General features: G+C 42.2%; 1 protein-coding gene across 1 annotated transcript in view; it reads left to right on the forward strand.

Annotated features, from left to right (window-relative positions):
* Positions 1-1,930: 1,930 nt before the first annotated feature.
* The window catches only part of plxdc2b (plexin domain containing 2b), a 91,928-nt gene continuing 72,938 nt past the window's right edge, over positions 1,931-20,920 (forward strand). Inside the window, exon 1 of the mRNA XM_080489048.1 lies at positions 1,931-2,329. Coding sequence (XP_080345174.1) covers positions 2,242-2,329 — 88 coding nt within the window. The 5' untranslated portion in view covers positions 1,931-2,241. The remainder of the gene's footprint in view (positions 2,330-20,920) is intronic.

Consider the following 20,920-nt stretch of genomic DNA (forward strand, 5'->3'; position numbering starts at 1 on the left):
TTGATTTACCTTTCCACTGCTGCACCCACCAAGATTTACTGACAAAACCATGGAAGCAATTGCAGTTCATAGATGTGCTTTCTTCCACGATCCCAACTGAGACTTGTGCTTTCTAATTTTAACAACTTTTATTATCTTTTTCCCACTAAAATCCATTTTCTACATCGCGACTATGCCCCAAATGCTCAGAATGCACATACCAGCCAAGTAAATTATAAATGGGGTCCTTCATGCAGGACTTTCTCCCCTCTATTAAGCTTTTCCATGACTGTGGTGCAGCTCCTGAATTCCCACAGCGAGCATCTTAATTGGAACAAGCATGTGGTCCAAGTTACTCTTCCTGTGCAGAACGAGTGCCAACTGAGCAGAGAGGAAGAAACAGTATAGTGAGTCGTCCCGAGTGCAAAGAGCTCCCTTGGAAAAAAAAAGAAAAAAAGAAAGGGGGAAAAGAAATGTTCTCTCATGAGAGGTTATTGTAACGTCTCTCTCTGTTTCAGAGAACAGAGATCACATGATCGTCCTCACCTTCCTCATCATCACACATGTTTGGATTCAGATTCTGAATTTTGCCGCTATGAAACAAGACTACTTCGGAGTTTTAATAACCAACCATTTACCGGTTTTGTGTTGTTGGAGACACTGCAGGAAGGAAAACAGGTTGACATTTCCAGAATCTCTCCCAAATTTATTGGAGCCACTTCTGAATGTACTGACAAGTTTTATTTCTTATTCAAAGGTCTCGGCTGTCAAACATGCACTTTCAAATCTGTTAAATGTACATTGTCTTGGATTTAGGAAGTCTAAGTGTAACAATTTCAGTTCTTTGTTTTGGTGTTTAAACAGTATGTTCATGAGTGGTTTGATCTCTTTAGGGCAGGGGTGTCTAATCCCCGAGGGCAAGGTGGTTGAATCTCTCCCTGCTGCAACATGCTGGAGTGCAATGAGGAGGCCACTGTTTTAAGATCTGAATCAGTGTTTTCACAAGCTTGGTATCCTGCATGTTTTCTCCATCTCCTTTCCCCAACACACCAGATTCAAATAATGGGTTGTTATGGGGCTTCTGCAAAGCTTGATCATCACTTATTTAGGTGAATCAGGTTTGTTGGAGCATGGGGATGAGGAAGCATGCAGGATAGAGGGCACTGAAGACCTGGGCAGAGAAAACACTGATCTAAATGAACCCATTCTTGCAACATCAATATGAAATTAAACATTTTTTGGGAGAAAAAGTGTATCTTACAAATTACCGAATTCTTGATAATCTTGACTTATACTGGAGTATAATGGGGCCAAAAAGAACAATTTTATTACCTGGGGTAATAAAACGGAACACAAGTTGTCTACTCACACCTGAAGAGGGCGCTCTCACTGCTCCATCACCTGACTGTCCAGGAAAGGTGAGACGTGGGAAGGGTCAGCACACTACAACTATTTATTTATTTATCCATTTATTTATTTATGAATACACAGGAGTGGACGTGAAAGCACAACATAAACCTGAATCTAATCCCCCAAAAAACAGCAACTTTTCTGACTCTCGACAGTCCGTGCAGTATCTAAATCTCTTTATCTTCTGAAATACATTACTAAAAACAAAAGCACTCTCAGGATAAACTAAATCAGCCAACAACATCAGCTCCTGGAGCTCCAAAAGCCTCTCTGCTGCCAGCATCTTCAGCAATATCACTCAGTCGCTCCGTGTCTAACAATCTGCAGATAACAGCCCAAGACAAGATGTGATTGCGGGCGGCTTAGAGTGTGTTGCCTCCTCTGGAGCATCAAGCAGCAGCAGATGAAGGAGAAGAGGAGTCATTGGCTCTGAGGAGTCGATGACGAGGAGAGCGCACCGTCTTCTCCAGGAGCGCGTCTCCCTTTCCCTCTCTCTCTCCCCCCCCCCCCTCTCTCTCTCTCCACACTCACTCTGCACCTCAGTCCGGTGGGATGAGACCACAGCGTGGAGGCTGAGATGCGCCTTTTCGCGGAGAACTTTTTGCTTTCTCCAATATTGCGCTAAATTGGCTTGACTTTTGGAGGCGGAGTGCGCGTTTCCAGCCCAGGAGCGCGCAGTGTGGCACACACACTGGAACAAAACCCCATCGCGCACACCGAGCTGAGTGCAGAGCGCAGGCAGGTTTCCCCTGCAACGGAGTCCTCCGGAGAGTGCCTGACGAAGAGAGACTTCTCTTCAGTAAAAGAAAAACCGCCGGGATTTTGAGGAGAGAGCAGCAGCGGAACTTGGATATGGCGGCTGTGAAGGCGATCGACCTTCTCCTTGGAGTTGTTTTAGTTTTGCAGTGCGTGGGGAATGTGCACGGAGAGACCAGTGACGGTAAGAGGACAACACCTCAAGCCTCTTAAGTCGATTGTTTGGTAGAAATCCGGCGTCTTGATGAGTCAAGTTTTGTGCACAAGTCTTTGTGCAAAGCATGTAGGGGCGGTGATGCAGACTCACAGGTGGAGAGCTGCTCTGCTTCCGCAGGAGAATGACATTTATGAATGATATTTACTCACAGCGGGAACCCCAGTTTTACCAGGTGTGTGTGTGTGTGTGTGTGTGTGTGTGTGTGTGTGTGTGTGTGTGTGTGTACACACACACACACACACACACACACACACTCCCCAAGGCTGTTTCTTTTATATTTTAGGAATAATTGGAGCAAATGCAGCTGCCATGACCTACTAACTTACTCCGGTTTGTGTGCATCAAAGGCTTTCTTTCCTCATAATCATCATATTTTCACAATTGCTGCAAGGTTCCCTGAATTGCTTTGTTTGATTTTTATTTTTTTCCATGTTTGTTCATGCAGTGCCATCAGGCTGAGCTGGTTACTGATGTGGATACAGTAATAGTCAAATGTTTGTACATCATGTTGGAAACCTTCAGAAATGGCCTGCTGTTGTCTCTCATCACTTATTTATATGTCTTATCTCTGTCTGGAAGACCCTAAATGTCACCCATGAGCAGCTCTTATTGTTATTATCAGGAAGGGAGAACGGTTTCAGTCAGGTGCTTCCTCTGCTCTGTCAGAAAAACGTCCCTGCAGGAGAATTGGTGCAAGCGTTCCCTCAATGTGAAGCTACCTTACCTTTTTTGAGGTTGTTCATGTCTCAGATCTCCTCCATCCCACATCAGCTATGCTCTCAGATGAGGCGGTGTAATAAGTTCATGCCAGCATTAGTTGTGTTCACACAGGCAGACTCTTGTTTCCCAGAGATTTTATTGCTGGCAGTGATTTTCTTTCCTCACGTATCAGAAAGTGGTTGGAGAAATGTTTGTATGCTGACAGTGACTGTACATTAAACTCTCGTGTGTGAGTGCAGACCACAGGCGCAGGAATGCACGGCTCTGTTTGGGAACGAGCGATGCTATCACCCTATTCAACCATTTGCACACAAACTTTTTGCTTTGGCACTTGTGAACCAAATCCACCGTCAGGTCTGAGTTCCTCTCTTGCGCTTTTGACATCAGTGCTTGGCGTGAAAAAAAATGTTGGGATTTTTTTTTGTACAATATTTGGGGGGTGTTGTGTCCAAGAGTGCTTTATCACTGCATCCTTTGCTGGAGCTGGACACTGAGTCGTATGTAGGACAGTATTTTTAGTCGTCTGGGTGAGGTGTTTCCCTCGTCGTAGCCTGACCTCCTCTCTCGTATTGCTCTCTCACTTCAGCTAGGCTTGTATTAATAGAGCACAGGTGGACTCCCCCTTCTCTCCACAAGTCTAGTGGGAACACATAATGCACAACTCACTATGAGACGAGCCTTCAAACCCTCTGGAAAAGCCTCAGCAGCTCTAGTAGAGCCTGAGATGTGAGGATTGGTTGAAGCATTCATTTCCCCTTCTTGCATTTATTAGTTAGATGAGCTATGGAGCACATCTGGCTGAAATTACACGACATCCTGTGAGCTTTGTGCGTAGGTCTTTTTTTTTTTTTTTTTTTTTCTTCCGCTTTCTCCCTTTTTTGCTTTCAGTCTGTTCCTCTGTGACATTCACCCGGCATACACTCAGAAGAAGTGGCACCCCCACAAAATCGGGCCTGATTCTGGGGTCAATTTGCACTCCTGTGCTGTTCTCCAAGTGGAAAAAGAGATGTTCCACGAGACTCCAGAGAGTGTCTGCACATGTTATTGGGGGAATAAGCGGCGAGAGCGTGAGAGGGAGTGAGTCTGGCCTCATGTAATGATGTGGTCTGATTTAAAAGCCTGTGCTGAAGGCTGCTAATGTGCTAAGATTGGGGCTCTGTGTGGAATTTAATTTTGTTGTGAATGTTGGGAGTTGGGTTTCCAGGAGGTTGATAGAGGGTTAATCTGCTCGCAGGCTGCAGCCATACGACGTCTCCGGCTCCAGCGCAGAGCTTCTCGTTCATCATAATGCCACCAGCTGCCCCGGCAATCATACAAGCGCACTCAGAGGCACACGGGGATGCGAGATGCAGAGAAACACAGAGAATTTCAGGATGTGTTTTGGGTCCAAGGCTATGAAAGTAAAAACATGATCACTTACAAATCCACATCTTGCATCAATAGTCATTACAGGTGTCTGCTGAGCAGAAAACACTGATGACATGTGCTATCCTAGCTACTGTACATAAGTGACTTTCCATCCCATGTTTGTATGACATGCGGTGGAAATATGAAATATATATTTTGTGTGCTTGATAAAGAACCACACAAACACACGCCAGTATCTTCTTTTTTTGCACCAAGTGGAAAATACTGGAAGCCCTGGCTTTTCTGTCTGCAAGTCCCGCTCTAACATTTTACTCGAGGAGTGTCACTGTCACGTGTTTTGGTGCTTTGGCCTACATACTAACACCCTCTGCCAATTTCCAGATAAGAAATAAGTTAGCAGACAAACCAGTAAAGTCCAGTAAAGAGAGCATGAAGGAATTAATTTTTTATTTTTCTAATATATCCCACAAATTCCCACTGAGATCAAGATGTGCCTTGCAAAAGCGACTTGGCCAAGGTAGCAGTCATTAGAACACCCATTCATTGTCAATACCACTTTATCCTGTTCAGTGTCACAGGGTGTTGAAGCCAATCCCAGCCAAGTATGGGCGAAGCAGTCCATCACAATGGAAGCACGATGATTTAACATGCATGCTTTTGGCCAATGGGAGAAAACGAATGTACCTGGGAAGAACGGCCTGGACCGGATTTGAACCCATGACTTTGTTTTGTGTGAGAACAAACAACTGCTCCACCATGTGCCCCTTCATTAGGTTAAGATACAACACACATTTGCAGTAAAAGTAAAATAAGTCCCCTGAAACTCTTTGGATAAGTTAATTTATTCATAGATATGGGCGGTATGGCTTCATTGGTAGAGCGGTCGTCTCCCAATCGGAAGGTTGCTGGTTTGATTCCCATCTCCACCCCAAATTGCTTCCAGTGGCTTGCATGGCTGCAGCTTCCATTTGGTGCTTGAATGGGTGAATGTGACTGAAGTTGTAAATTGCTTTGGGACTGCTCATACTAAGTCTATTTACTATTTTAGTGTTTACAACTCAAGATTTCTTACCAATTTAATTTACAATCAACAACTTAAAGTAGAGCAGCTTTACTGCCTCTAGGCAGTGGTGGCCAGGTTAGGGAAGCAGACTTGGGAACTGAAGAGTTTGAATTCCACTGTGGCTTTCAGAGTAATACTCCAACCAGCTCAGTGGCAGTCCACTGCTCCAAGCAGCAGCAGGTCCCTGTATTGATCCTAGGGGATCAATAAAATATACTTTAATCACTTCAATAGTGATAACAAGGTCTCTTAAATAGGTAAGCCTTGTGATTGTGCAAATCCAAACTAATTCATCCTGATTCTGAACGTTTGTTTCCAAGTGGTTGCATTGTATGTGTACTTGTAATTGTGGGTTTATGCAGTGGTCAGCTGAAGCCACCGTGTTTTGTCATTGTCCTGCATGTCACTGTGGGCAAACACAGCTGATAGAAGCAGTCAGTCTTTTTTTCAAAGTTAATGGCAAAATACATGAAAGGAAAATATGGGTGAAGGGAGGGTAAAGTTTCCACAGTTCACCAAAGAGAGACGCTCACATTAACACCTATAGACCATTTACAGTCACCAGTTGCCTTTAGATAAATGTTTTTGGAGACTGTGTGAAGGAATAGAGGTACCCAGATAAAACTCATACATGCACAGGGACAACTTGCAAACTCAACATGCCCAGACTCAAACCAGGGATATCTTGTCTGTGTGGTAACCATTATGCCACCAATTTCTTGGAAGTGCAAGTGAATTAAATTTTTTACATTTCCATGAATTGGGTTAATATTTGGATGAAGTGTTCCTCTTTCATGAGAAATGTGGATTTCTTTTTCTTCTTGGCCTTCAAAGAGATGCTGGCCCACATGAACTTTGTGTAAATTTGAAATGAGAGTCCCAACTCGGTCCATGGAGAAGAGATCGTAAGCCTTCTTGGAATCTCTCCCCCGCCGTTTCGTCCGCCAACCTCTCCCTCTTTCTGACATTGCACATTTCAGAGCGAGTAGAATGAGCTGGCTTCTTTATTGGCCCTCTGAATGACCTGCTGAAAGGAGCTGCCATGAATGGATGATGGGGGTAGGGTAGTATGAGGATGGTGGGGGTGTGACAGACGGGGAGGGGTAGTGGTGGCGGTGGCGGCAGTGGCGGCCGGGCTTATTGTGCCGCCCTGTGTGAGGCAACAGCGGGCCATGCCATACATCTCAGAGGTGGGGGGGGGCAGGGTCATCCCCCGTCACCAGCATGCAGCAGCAGGTCCCTGCATTAGTCACGCCTGGCCCTCGCCCCCAACACCCGTTTTATTTTTTTTTTAAACTCCATGAAGAAGCTCAGCCTGGTGGCTTGAGAGGGCCGGAGCGCCACACAGAGTTCAATAAGCTCAGAGACAAAGAGCCAAGAGGCCACTGGTTAATGAAGCCCGACGCAGCTAAGCTCCTCTTCAGCCTCTTTCTCTTTGTCTTTCATGTGCTTCAAAAGCTCCTTCACTTCACATTGTAGCGGCGCTCTGACTGAGTTATCGTTTTCCTTTGAGGTGGCTGTAATCACTTTCTGGAATCCTCTCCTCCGCGAGATCACTTTTGTCATATGAGATCAGAAAACCTGTGTATGAAATCATTTCTGTCGATCAGGTTCTGAAAAGGTTGGAGGCGAGAGACTTTAAAAAGGAATCTGGATGTTAGTGTTTCACTGGGAGGAGAAGCATTTTCCATTCAGGATAAACATCCGTTCTCCTCAGATGAGCTGCCAGCCGACCACAGTCGGGCTCTTATCTTCTCCGTCTTCTGACTCTGCTGGAGGAAGCTGCCATATAAGACATGTTAGCTCATCATCTGATTTGTGGAACAAGTAAAATGATTTTATTTAGGTCCGGGCCGGTTATGTTTTCCTTTGCCTCCAGGGGGGGTGAAAAAAATAAGAGGATAATGTTGAGAGGAAGGAGGCTCAGGAAACAGCGGCCCTCTCTCTCTTTGCCAATATGCATAGTTCTAAAGATGGAGGAAAACATAAGAAACTCATCGACGATCACACAGAATACAGGAAGAAATGTAAACTGCAGGAATGAAGAAAACTGCTCCTGTTTTCTTTCCTTTTATTTGTTTTGTAGTCCAGCAGTCATGCAGAGGTTAAATAAAAGTCTTAATGGCCTTTTCATCTGCTTATTTCCTCAAAGTTAAACAGGCGGTTTAGTTTATACGTCAATTGGTTTCCAATAAAGTAGTGGGAGGTGAAGTATGCCTTAATTCGGAGCATATTTACAATTGATGATTCGTGCTGAACTTTGTGTGGTTTGGTTGTTCCTTGATGCACGATGACAATGTGTTTGTCAGCTGAACTCAAAGGTAATCTTTTCCATGATGCAACAAAAGTCTAATTAGTTACTTATGTCCCTAATTGATTCACTGAATAAGTCATGTTGTACTTCTGACGACTTTCCTCTCAGATGTTGGTTCATATTGACGTGGCAGCTTCTCATCGTTGCTCCAGATTTGTCTGTGGAAAATCTATGATGTCGTGTTCCGTCATATCCCAAAGGTGCTCTATTGGATTGAGATCTGGCGACTGTGGAGGCCACTGGAGTGAGACAGTGAGCTCATTGTTATGTTCAAGAAACCAATTTGAGGGGCCCAAAGTGTGTCAAGGAAATCTCCCCACCACCACCAGCAGCAGCCTGAACCTTCGATACAAGACAGGATGGCTAACATAACAACATGAAATCAATACACGTCAGAGCAGGAAAAGTTTTTTTTTTTTTTCAATCTTCTGTTAGTCAGACAGTCCTGATCATGTAAACCTCTGGGCAAAACGGAGATGAAAGATAAAAACTTATTGAGTCGTTTACATTTCGGGTAAAATGGCTTTGACTAATAGCTGATTAATTATTTTTGTTAAGTCTGTTTTTCATGTGTAAAGTCAATAATGATAGATGTTGTAATGTGGAAACGTTGGCCTCTACAATCCTCCACAGGCATGATCTTGGATAGATTGAACAATTGGTCTTTTTTATTATCAGAATTTCTTTTACGTTTTTAGGGTGGACCACCTGGAGGATGAGCCGTATATGTCACCACAGGATTTGTAGGGTTTTTTTGCACTTGGTCTATCATTGGGTGTATCCCCTCTTCTGAGTGTCTCAGACTAAATCTGGTGCAAATGGTCTATAAATTAGGCCGTACCTTCACGCACATGGTTAATAATTTTAGCTATTGGACCAAAATATCAAATGTTGCGTGGTATTTCTTCTCAGCTTATCCAGTGTGCACTTTTCCATTGAAATTATTCCAGCTCTCGTTAACATTGCACAGCGTTTCCACTTTTCTAGGTTTGCCTGTAAAGTTGACGGCTGCTGGAGCGTGGAGTTATTTTCCCCGTGTTTCTTTACATTGGCTGATTTGGTGTTTATGCAGGGTCTTTTCTAGCGTCTCATTAAACCACAGCAGGTCTTAAAGAGGTTAGACACCGCCACCTACAAACCCGATGCACTCCAGTAAGTGGTTGATTTTGGAGGATAGTAACATCAAGTTCATGATGTTGGACTTTATGTGTTATGTAGCATCAAATATGTGATGGTCACCCAGCTGTGGGTTTTATAACGTGGGGGGTTGGGGGTGGGGGGGCTTTGCTCACTAAAATCTGTTCAAACATCTTAAAGGAAGTTATGACATGAAGCACATATGGTGCAGTTTCATGCACGCAGGCCTCTTTGACAGGTGTTTTTCTCCTTTATTTGTGTTTACTGAAACAGTTGAAGTGAATTTTTTTTTTTATTACCTCTATCGCACCTCTTTTTTTTTTCTTTTTTTTTTTTTTACAAAACAGACCTCAGCGCTTGCACTGTGTCTGTGCATCACAACATAATTCGGCTTGCTCGAATGTGAGAATTATGCGCAGTCCCCGCTGCTTCTTCATGCGGCACCTGCACTGGAGTGATGGGAAGACTCCACGGATTTGATGCGCTCACTGGAGAAAGTTGAAAGAAGCGGCGCTCCAAAGGGAAGAACAAAGTGTCCACACGTATGGCTGTCATGGAGGAGAGGGCAGAGTGTGACGTTTTCTGGCCGTCCAGGCGTGCTGAAGAAAGATAAGGTGTCCGTCACATCGCCCTGCAGCGGGCTTCATATCCTGAACCCAGCGGGTGTTGCAGCTCGTCTTTGTCCCACAGAAACAAGTGTCACTCAGAGGGGTTTGTTGCATGCTGATACATGCTTTCACCTCTCACACTGTATCTACGCCCGCCTGTCTGTCGGTCCCCATGCAGCGGTTTCCACTGTTTTTAAAATTCACAGAAGAGGGAGCGGGCGAGAAGGCGGTTGGATTGTGCAGTGGAGGGCTCTGTTTCAAGCTTTAACAGTAAACGAGTCCAAGTGAGTCAAATTTATTGGGTGTTCACATTGGCAGGTTTTATCCAGTTAAACTGAACCCCAAAAGGCTCAGGTTGCCGCAGGATGGGCATCTCGTACAAAACTTCATGCATGCCAAATCAAACATGCAGATCACACGATCCACTGAAAGAGAGAGGCTGAACACATTAAAACATGAGTCAAAGAAATCTGCATAACTTCAAACGGCTGCAGCTATTGAAATGGTAAACTGGTCTTTACTTGTATAACAGTAGTCCCTAAGCACTTTTTAATATTAGTTGCATTCACTCATTCAAACACACACAACCGATGGGAGCAACATGCCCAAGGAAACTTCGACACATATTGAACTTGAGGTGGGAGATCGAACCACCAGCATTAGGCTTGACGGACTACGTGCTCCACTGAGCCACAGCCACTCCTTAATGTCCCTTCATCTCGAGCACTTTCAGTGAAAACAGCTGTTGAGGTTCAGTGTTTTCTGTAACTGATTCGAAGCAGAGAAACATGATTTTATTATGGAAGTTCTGTCACATCATGTATGCCATAAAGCAACTATTATGGCTTCCACTTGGTTACCAGTGTGGATTGAAAATATTTGTGGAAGTTTGGTAACTTAAGACGTTTTGATGTTTGTGCCAGAAATAAAATTTTGCCTTGGCAGCTGGTTTATTTTGAGTTTCCAAATTAACCTCCCACCAACTGGAAGCAGCATATTTAGTTAAAGATGTGTGTCGGTTCTTAGTGGCACAAGTAACTTTACCATTTAGCACTAATTTGTTTACTCCAAATATAAAATTTTTCAGAACATTATGATCCAAGTCACTCTATTGTTTAGTCTGTCTGTTTGATAACTTGAAATGGTTTAAATATTTTTTTGAAGAAAAAAAAAACCCTTGTCAAGGTCTGACAAAGATGGAGTGCTTTACTGAACACCAAGCGAGTTGAATACAGTAAACAGCGTGCTGGAATGATATTGGCTGTTGACTCTAATGGAAGCTAATTGAAGTCTGACGCAAACCTGTATGTGGAGTTAAACTCTGGAACAAAATGGGTGTAGAGCACAAACAATGTCCAAATATTCATCAGTTCAAATCAAGATATAAAAAAATGGTATGGTCAAAATACCAGAAGGAGGAAATGGGTACTTGATTACTAATGGGTGTTACAAAGTGATGTATACTTTAAAGGTCAGATCTAGCTAATGATGAAGTCTATTGTTGTTGTTACTATTATACTATTGCAGTTGTTATTATTATTATTGTTATTGGTATCATTATTATTATCATTATGGTTGTTATTATTGTAAGAGGATATAACATGTAATTCATTTAACAAGAAATAACTAAGTGATTATATTGTATTAGTAATATCTTACATTATATAATAGACTATATGTCTTGGCCGTTTTTGTTGTTGTTGTTTTATTTTCCTGTTTTATTTTAACAGTGTTATTGTAGCAGCCACATTATCATTATTATTTAAGTTTATAAACAGGGGTGGGAGTTAATAAGCTTGTCTTCTTCCCACTCCTTTTCGAGCTAGAGTGTTGATTATTATTTTTTCTTTTATTGTATTTTTTTCTGGCTTTTATGCCTGTGTTGTGTGTTGTGTAGCTCGAAATAAATTTGGAAATGAATGAATGAAAAAACCTTAAGTGCAGCGATTGAAACAACAATTGAGTCTTATATAAAGCCACTTTGACTTCACATAGGTTTTCCTATTGATGTTTCTATTCGAAAGAAACCCTTGGTTGATGTGAACCAAGCCCTTCAACAAAGATATCTCACAGTGGTGAAATCGAAACGTCCATTGACCAGACTAGTTGATTCACCCAGATAATTGATTTCTCTGCACTTCGTCAGGTAAATTGTCTGCAAAATGTAAAGCACCAGTGCAATCACATTTAGCCTGGTTTCCAACCCATGAGAAGGATGTCTTTATGTGAGTCTCTTTATCATGTTAATAGCACGCTCCCTCCGCAAGCCATCAATTCCAGTTTTACAGCATGTAAACAGTTGCTCGTCTCCCTGCCCGCTGTAACTTGCAGCCTTTGTAGTGATTAGCTTCCTCGTGGTGTGCACCCTCGTGTTCCTTCAAACAACAGTCTGAGCGCTGCCGAGCCGATCCCCGCAGACGCTGCGGTGTTTTTCCTCGCTGTAGGTCCAACAGCGCTGTCTTTGTTTCCCTGCCCGGAAAGTGTCTCCACGTCCCCTTGTCCAGAAGTTTCTCTTTCCTGCACCAAACTCGCCCTGACAAAGAACAAGTATGCCCCACGGCAAGTGCTCCTCACAATGCAACACACACACTGCAAGACGGGTCGGAGCGTTTTTGGGCGAAATGAAAAGTTTTACAGCCACCGGAGTTTTTTCTGTGCAGGTCGGCGGGGAAATTGTGGTGACTTTAATGATGGTATCAAAGTTGTTTTCTGCTGGCTGCCTTGCATTCATAAAGCAAAGATTGGGCAGATGTGTGAGATTCTGGTTTGTGCTTTTCTACTGACCACACTGCTGTTCTATGGCCTCGGAGGCATGTCTCTGTTGGCTCAATGCTGTTATTTGATGTCCAAACTGAGTCAGATTTACGGGCTGTGTAGCCTCTGGGAGTTAGAATTGGACTTTGTCATCTGCCACTGTGGAGCTGCGAGGAGAACGATCAACATTGTTCTGCAGCTCTCTTTTGGTAAATCCTCCCCCTCGATGAGTCACGGAGATTTAACAGTGCTTGTTTGCAACACATCTGTGAGGCTTTCCGCTGGCTTCAGCTGTTCATCAAATGACCCTTCAGGAGTCAGAACCTGCCAGGAAAACAGGGATAACCGAGTCTTCCCAGAAACCACTAGAAGTTTCTGGAGGTCAGTGGGGTTTGTTGTTTGGAGTTTACAGTGCTGGACAGGCGGAGAGTGTCCCAGCTGTCTGACCCTCTAACTTTGTGCTGAGCTCATCCTGAAGCTGTAAACAGGAGGCCACTTGTGCTCCGGTTTTATGATGAAGGTTGCAGCACTTGAACATGCTGTCATTTGTGTCTTTGCACCACGTATATTGATCAAACATTATTTAGATATTCATCATCCTGAAAAGACAAAAACCCATTTATAGGTGGGACAAACAATACACTGGACAAAATTAGACACAAGCTTAATATGACAGTATATCTGCAAGAACGATATACTAGTTGTATTAGTATTACCATCAAACAAAAATGAGCAAGATGTTGTTTTCTGGCTCAATACATCTAATTAAAATGTTGTTGATTTTGAATCTATTGCTTTGGCAGACACCCAAGCCTGAAGTAAATTCTAAGGAGTATTTTGAAACTTCCCAGATGGTGCACTTACTTTTAAAGGACACGTCCAACATAGGCAGAGAATTAAAAAAGGACACTTTTTCTTTTTGTTGATTTGGCAATTTTAAAAGGAGTAATAAAACAAAACGTTTTCTGCCACATTTAGGAAAAATGGCTGCTAAGAAAGAACCAGCTTTATCAATGAAGCAGTTTAATTCTTTTAAGTTCGCATAATGTTTAACAATATCTGACTTTATGCTAATGTTATGCTTGATGTGATGTTCTAATTCCTTTTAAACTCCACTTTTCACAAATATTAGTAATCATGTGATTGTTTAATAGAATTTCAATAATTCAGCTGTACGTGTTGAATTTTGTCCTCCTGCAGTCACTGTGTTGTGGTTATGGAGCTATAATGACCTGCAGTGGGAACAACAATCCTGTCCTTTGTGTTGACACAAAGATGCTACAACAGACAAAGAAAAACAAAAGACTATCTCCATTTCTGCAAAATGAGATATTTAATGGACACACTTTTAACCCTAATTGTTAATACCACATTTATTTTCACAAGTTTGATTTACCAAAAGTGAGCTCCAAAATCCACAACTAGTTCTGGTAAATGTCGTTTGGTGTGTGCCAGGTGTTCAGGCTTCCTCTCCACCGCTTTACTGGCAGAGTCTCTCACAGTCCTCAAGCACAGAGCCAGGAACAAAGGCTTGCTTTGAGTCATTGTGGTGATGAATTGTAAGGTGTAAGAGCCTCAAGTGTGTGTGTGTGGGTGTGTGGGTGTGTGTTGGAAAAGGTTGGACAGACCAGACGGTAGCTGTTGTTTGGCTCTGCCCAGGTGGAGAGAGACCCTCTCCTCTCATGTCTTTAATCCAGCCGTGTGTCCGACACTGACGGTGGAACTTGAATTGTGTTTTCTTGTGCAGTCCTACAGAGAAGGTGCGCCGACACGAGGGGAGTTCTGGGTGAGGGGTTATGGTCCACAAAGCAACTACACATCAATTTAATGACCACAGTATATCACACTGTGGATGTGGCTCTGGGTTGACAGCTCTCTCACGCGCAGGTATTTATTGTGTATAAATGTGAATTTCTCAAAGAAAATATTTTTTTCTAACAAAAAAAAAAAGACCAAGTTGGTGGAATTGAGAGATGATGACAGTGTGACTCAATAATATCCATCCTATGAGCTGATGGGGTATTTTTCTTGTCCCGTATTCCGTCAGAGTTTCACAGAAAGATATTCAACTCAGAATTTGAATGATCTGTCACCTTCCCAGCAATGTTGGGCTGTTCTACCTTTTGGATGTAATAAAATGCTAAAATACAATCACTTCAGGCAGCTAACAATGTCCTGTACTCAGAAAGTGAGAAACGGCCTTTGTTATGGAGGGTTGAAGCATTAACGGCTTCATAAAGTAGTAACTGACTGCCATTTAAAGGCCTTTTGTCTCCCATGTCCCGAAATTCACTAATTAGTTGGGGAGTGAATCACTATGAGCACTTTAATTATGGAGATGTTATTCATACCAGTGCACAAAGGTGATAAATGCGACCTCCTCTCAAACAGGTGGGGTGGCAGTGAAACACTGCGATCGATATAAGTAACAGTAAAGTTTTACATTCGCCTAAATGGTTGTAAAAGGGCAGAGGCTGCAAAACACTGCAAAAAAAAAATATAAAAAAAAAAAAAAAAACACCAGGAGGAGGAAATGGCAGCGTTTTAGCATTTCAAATTGGTTTCGAAAATACTGCCAGAAAAGTTTAAAAATGAAACATTCATGTATAAATAATGAGATAAAAACATATTTTGAATACTCCAAAAATATATTACTAACATAATAACTTGCATTTTCATTTCAGAAAGGTTTCGCATTTACACAGCAACATTTTGAAAACGTCCATTTATATGGAAATGACAGATATGCTGAAAAGATGTAGTTTTTGTGTTGGAACAATAGTAGGTGTTGTTTTTTTTTAATGAAACCACACACACGCATGCATGCAAGAGAACAATACACTATAAACATTAACAAAGGGAGTACATGGATAGTCGACGATTAACAAAGTTGGATTGTTATTACGGTGACTAATCACTCTAATCTACCTTTTCAGAAGCTTCCCTTTGGCCTTATCGTCAAACCAAAATGTCTTGTTCACAGGTTTATCATTGCTTTGGCGTTCCACAGAAACCAAAAGCATTTAAGTGTCTCAGCTTGCAGAGGTCCAGCTATTGATTAAACGTCTGGCCGGCTCCCCGATCACCTGAAGGTCTCTGGTATCGCAGACGCCGGGCGAGACGAAGGTGCCAACGCGCTGCGGCCGAGACCTGCGCGCTGCCAGACCCAACTTCATCCCAACACATTTATTAATGTGATAAATAACAACTTGTGGGGATGTAATGTGACATCTGCGATGCAATAAATATACCAGCCTGTTTTGTCTTTGGCTCAATAGAATGAAAGACCTGCTCCCAAGCACATATATTGAATGCGGGTCAAATGAAATGCCCTCTCCCCAGAGAGCTGCCAAACTCGTGATGTATGCCCTGAAAATCCTATCTATCGACAAGGAGCCAAAACTGAAAATGAAAGCAGGTGATATGAATATAAATTAGTTATTCAGCGTCCTTTTTTTGCCACATGCTCACCCCAAATGGCCTGGCAGCCGAGCTGGCTTTTCCTTTGAAAGCCTCTATCCGTCACTTAGTCCTCCAATGAGCCATCTTCCCTGTGTCACTCTGGTGTTTGTGACACAACATGATTTTTTAATGTCACTCGCTGTGACTTTGCCTTTTTCTGTAAATGCTATTAAATGTCATTGTGATTCTGGTCAGTGCAGTGCTTTTTGTCCACTAGATTTAAAGGATGCTTGATGCTGAAACAATAATTAATCTAAATGACTGACTTTAAGAAGAAAGAAAAAAATAAAAAAAATTTCAAGTAATGTCTCCTCAATCGAACTCAACAAAACCACTGAAAACTATCCAAGCAGAATAGGAAACCTGAACGATGGTGCAGCATCAGGATCAAGACAACAGCCCACACTGACCTGAACCTTTTGATGTTTTCTGTAATTTTTTTTTTTTTTTTTTTTTAAATGAAAGATAATTGCGTTTTTTTTGTGACTTGGCAGATGTTTCACAAACACATGGCGGATGGTTTGTGGGAGTGCTTCCCTCAGCAGCTCAGAGGATCAGCTCAGATCAGAGGAACCGATCAGATTTTACACAGGGGGAAAGACTGTTTTATTGTTTCCACATCATCGCTGTAAGTAATTAGAAGCAGGAAAGAGAAGAAGAGAACAGGAACCTCTGAATGTAGGAATTATTTAGTCTTGTCTCTCTGTGCACCCACAGTACATGTGCTCTGTTTATACTTATGTCATGTATGTTAATTATGAGCTGTCTGGAGAAGCTGTAGGTCAGTTATTAGAGTGGATCTTCTTCCGTTCTCAAGATTGGCAGTTCATTCCCCCATTTCACAAAGATCATGCGTGGTCGAGTATCAATACACTGAAGCCTGAAGGATGAGCACGTTGCATGGCTCCCGACGCCATTGGCTGTGATTGTGTCAGTGATCTGTGGCTGATCTTGTAAACTGTGTTGAGACTGCTGAAGCACTTAAATGAAGTCCATAACTAAAAGTTAATTTGAGTCATATTTGAGGTTAATGAGCTGCTGAGTCACCAAGAGCATCAGTAGCTGTTAGATCAGAGATTTGATGGATAATACGAGTGAGTGAAAAAGCATGTTGTCAAGGGGACGTTGCATAATTCAAAAACATTAGCGGTTGGGTCATAGACATAATCGAAGTAGAGGCCGTATTGACTGCTGCAGCTATTGGAGCTGATGCATCACTGGGGCCGCCATATTGGATGAGGATCTGCTTCACCACCAGCATTTCTATTGAGTAAGGAGGTTGTCACTCATGGAATTGTTAACATATTAGTTTGGTTTGTTGCAAGCAGTTGACATGTACAGTTATGATCCTTTTGTGTATCACAAATATGGCTTTTCATAGATGAAACACTTGGTTTGGCAGTACTGGTTATGTTAGGGGCACTTTTCCTCCACCTCAATCCCAGACTCCAGGCTTACCATTTGTAACAAACCAAACCGTTTGATGATAATGGGTTGAAAAATCAGCAAGTTATGATTATTTTATCGACCTCTTCAGATCCCCATCAACTATGCATAAGGTGTCTGTCTACTACTTATATTTTATTTATGTTTATGGTCTGATGGGTCTGTTGTCTACATGGTTGATTTGCCAGGAACTGAAAGGAACCTTCTCAGGTGCACTAAGAAATGTTCTGTTGGTGTGTAAAAATAATGAAATGCATACTTTTTTTTTTTGATAAAGTTTACCAGAATTATTTGATAAGAAATTATTGTGTTGAAGTCCCAGCCTTTGTAATACAAATATGAAAACTGTTAATCCTAATTTTTCCAACAGCCAGATGTACTGCCATGCCTTTCTTATGTGGAAGGGGTCATGGAAGCCACAGTTTTTTTAACCAACATTATTATGAAGGGAAATACTGGCAGATAGACTGGAAGACAACCTGGGTTTTATGTGTCCCCAGAGCTGAAATGAGTGTAACGTCCCTTTGTTTGATGCTGATTCAGAGCAGATGGTCATTTTGGGTTCATTCTTTGCAGAGAGAATTCTGCATATTTGGCTCCTCTTTTAATGGTGTAACCTTTGGGAGTGCATTATTTTAATGCCACCCAAACACATCTTTTTAGCATCAGTCTGTATCAGATCCAGGATTTTTATTGCTTTATGGTGTGTGACCTGAAATCCTTGTCTTGATTTGGCTGATGATGGGACGTTCGTGACAACCGACTGCACCATGAAACAAAGACAGCAGCTCTCTCACTTGCCTTTCCCTCTTTTATATAAACGCTTGTGGCCTGGCTTTAAATAAAAAGACTAGACAGGAGACAAAAAATACATTTGTGGCTCTTTATTCCTCAAATAAACCCAATGCAGGACCACATTTATTTGTTAAATGTTGAGATTTAGAAGAGGACGCTAAACCATATCAGGGCATCAAAAACCGTCTTCAAGGTATGCTCTTATTGCTCTTAAAGTGACAGCACCAATTAAAATACAATAATATACAAAAAAAGTACACATTTTGTGTTGCACACACATCCACAAATCCTTAAAGTGAGTTTATGGAATCTACAACATGTAGCTTAAGATGTTTTATTTATTTATTTCCAGTCTTGACTCCTGCTGTGCAAATTGATAGTTTCTGTCCAAAACAACATGAACATTATGTGTAAAGCTGCTGCATTGACGTTCATCCAGAGTGCACAGGTGCAGCTGCACTGTGTGTAAATTATGGGTTTACTGCAAATTTTCACAAAATTGCGGCAAATGCACTAAGCTTGAACTTAGCATTCATTTAGCACCATTTTGCACAATTTTCTCTTTGAAGGGATGAATGACGATTGCTTTTTCGGGTAGCAATAACCTATATGGAATCAGGTACCCCATTTGCAGAAGCCTCGTGCTCAATCTGCTGTCAGTTTTAATTCCCGAACTGACAAAGCTCCTCAACTGAGTAGCTGCTCTGCTGAACAATTGATCTCAGTTTCTGTCAAAGTTTGGGTATTTGGGATGACGTATCGGAGCCCCTTAACGACAATGAGCACTCATGCACAGGATCTGACCGTGGCAGAGTCCTTTCTGCTAAAGTCCCTCTGACTTTGCAAGCAGCAAGGAGATTTTAGAGTATCTGGACAATCGAACAATGCAAATATCCTAGTTTTAAATGTCAGCACGATTTTTGTAAATTCTGTGTATATATGTTTCCATGCATGTCTGGACAGGGAATTGAAGGGACACATCTTAGTAATAAATGAACACATTAATTACTCTCATGTCTGAGGAGAATAAAGGGTTAAAAAAACAGTTGTTAGGAATCTTCTATCTTCCATCCATAAAATGAAGCCATATTTTGTGTCCTGCTGCATCTTTTTTTTGGGGGGGGGGGGCTCTGGTGTTTCTGATTCTCCATCAAACTTTAATCACTCTGCTGCTGCCTGTTCTGCTACAAGGGAGCGCAGAATGACCCTGAGCTTCTGACAGAGGATGAGTTTTTAATAAGCTGGTGGTCACGTAATGCATTATGAGCATTCACACATCCTGGATTTCTTATCTGGTGTTCTGTCCTATCTGTTCCTCGCTATCTCTCCGGCTCTCATTTCCCCTCCCACCCAGTGTCCTCGCCTCATTTCCATCCCTGCCCCAGTTTTTTTTTTTTTTAAAACATGTGGGCAGTTTCATCGTAGTTGCACCTTTTGTCCTTTGCTGCTGCTGTGAATCCTCAAAATCATTATATACTTTTACACTTCCATGTGTTCCAATCTTTTGGATTAAGGATCCGGCCGACCAGAGGGTGTAGCGCTAAATCAACATACTGTGCAAATACCAGGAAGAGTGGAGTTTTTTTGTTTTTAGAGAGAAGAAATATAAATAAATAAATGATTACCACTATAGCGACAGTAGAATAATAAGAAGGAGGCACAATCGGAGGCAGGTGGCGGTGTTCCGTGGGACTGCTCAACACCTCTAGGTGGCACACAGCTGCTCCATTTACACTAAGACATTGGTTTTTGATTCTAAACTCAACCCTGTCTGACAGCTACTGGCCGTACTGCGCCGTTGGTCCAATAATTAAAAATTTCAGAAGAAGACAGACAAACTAGTATAGAGAAGGACAATTTTGGTCATATCTGTAGCCTTTACCCCTGTACAGTATATCTCACGGCTTTAAAACTCCTGAGAATACATATGTAGTGATCTTCAGTGAGATGACCTGAGCTGTTATGTACAGTCGGAGTCTAGGTTTGATAGAAAACTGCTGAACAACACAAAAACCAATTCGTGTGATGGTAGTGGGGGCAGGCTATTCCAGGTACACATGAAGTAATAGATACAGAATTAATAACTTGAACTGGCTGTTATATGAAAAACATTCAACTGGCCATCATCCAGTCGTATAGACAGATGTGATACTGTGGTATCAGTCTGAGCAGTCATCACGAGTGATTCAAGTGTTTTTTTAATATTTGTGCTCGTCTCTGTAAAAGTGCTTTTAGATGACTGTGTTGCATTGGCTACGTACAATTCATCCACAACCTCTGGATGTTTAAAATGCTCCGGGACTGTTTTTTTCCAGCCCTGGCGATTCCATGGCCACATTAATCTCACAGCAGTTGAGCAGCAAGTTGCAAAATTTCCAGGTGTAGTCCTCCCGAAGTGTGGATTACGCTCTTATAATTTCCCCAACCAGCCACACTGGAGATCGAAGTAAAAACCTGGAAAGATGATGTATTTCAAAAACAAGGATACAGGAATGTCAGTGGAATGATTTTGGAATGCCCATCCATCCACCATCCAGAGTAAATGCGGAAATACACTTACAAATTCATATTCACACATAAGAGCAATTTATAGTCACCAATTCACATCAAATGCCTGAGTTTGGACTGTGTAAAGAGGAGTACTCAGAAACATCAGTGGGAGAACATGCGAAGTCCACACAGAAAGGCCAACAAGGCTGGAATCTAATTTGGAGATCGTTCTGTGAGGTTGGAGTGCTTACCGCCCCACAGCTGTGCAGCCCTGGGCTGGAAGTATGTGACACCAGAGATGGCGAAGTGTGGATGTTAATAATAGTGCTAAATAATAGTGTTAATTAAATTGTGTTTTTGGTTTGTTTGGCTTTGTTTTGTTTTTAGAGGCCCAGCAGAGT

The sequence above is a fragment of the Lipophrys pholis genome (genome assembly GCF_963383615.2).
Source record: "Lipophrys pholis genome assembly, chromosome: 20".
In the NCBI taxonomy this organism is placed as follows: domain Eukaryota; kingdom Metazoa; phylum Chordata; class Actinopteri; order Blenniiformes; family Blenniidae; genus Lipophrys; species Lipophrys pholis.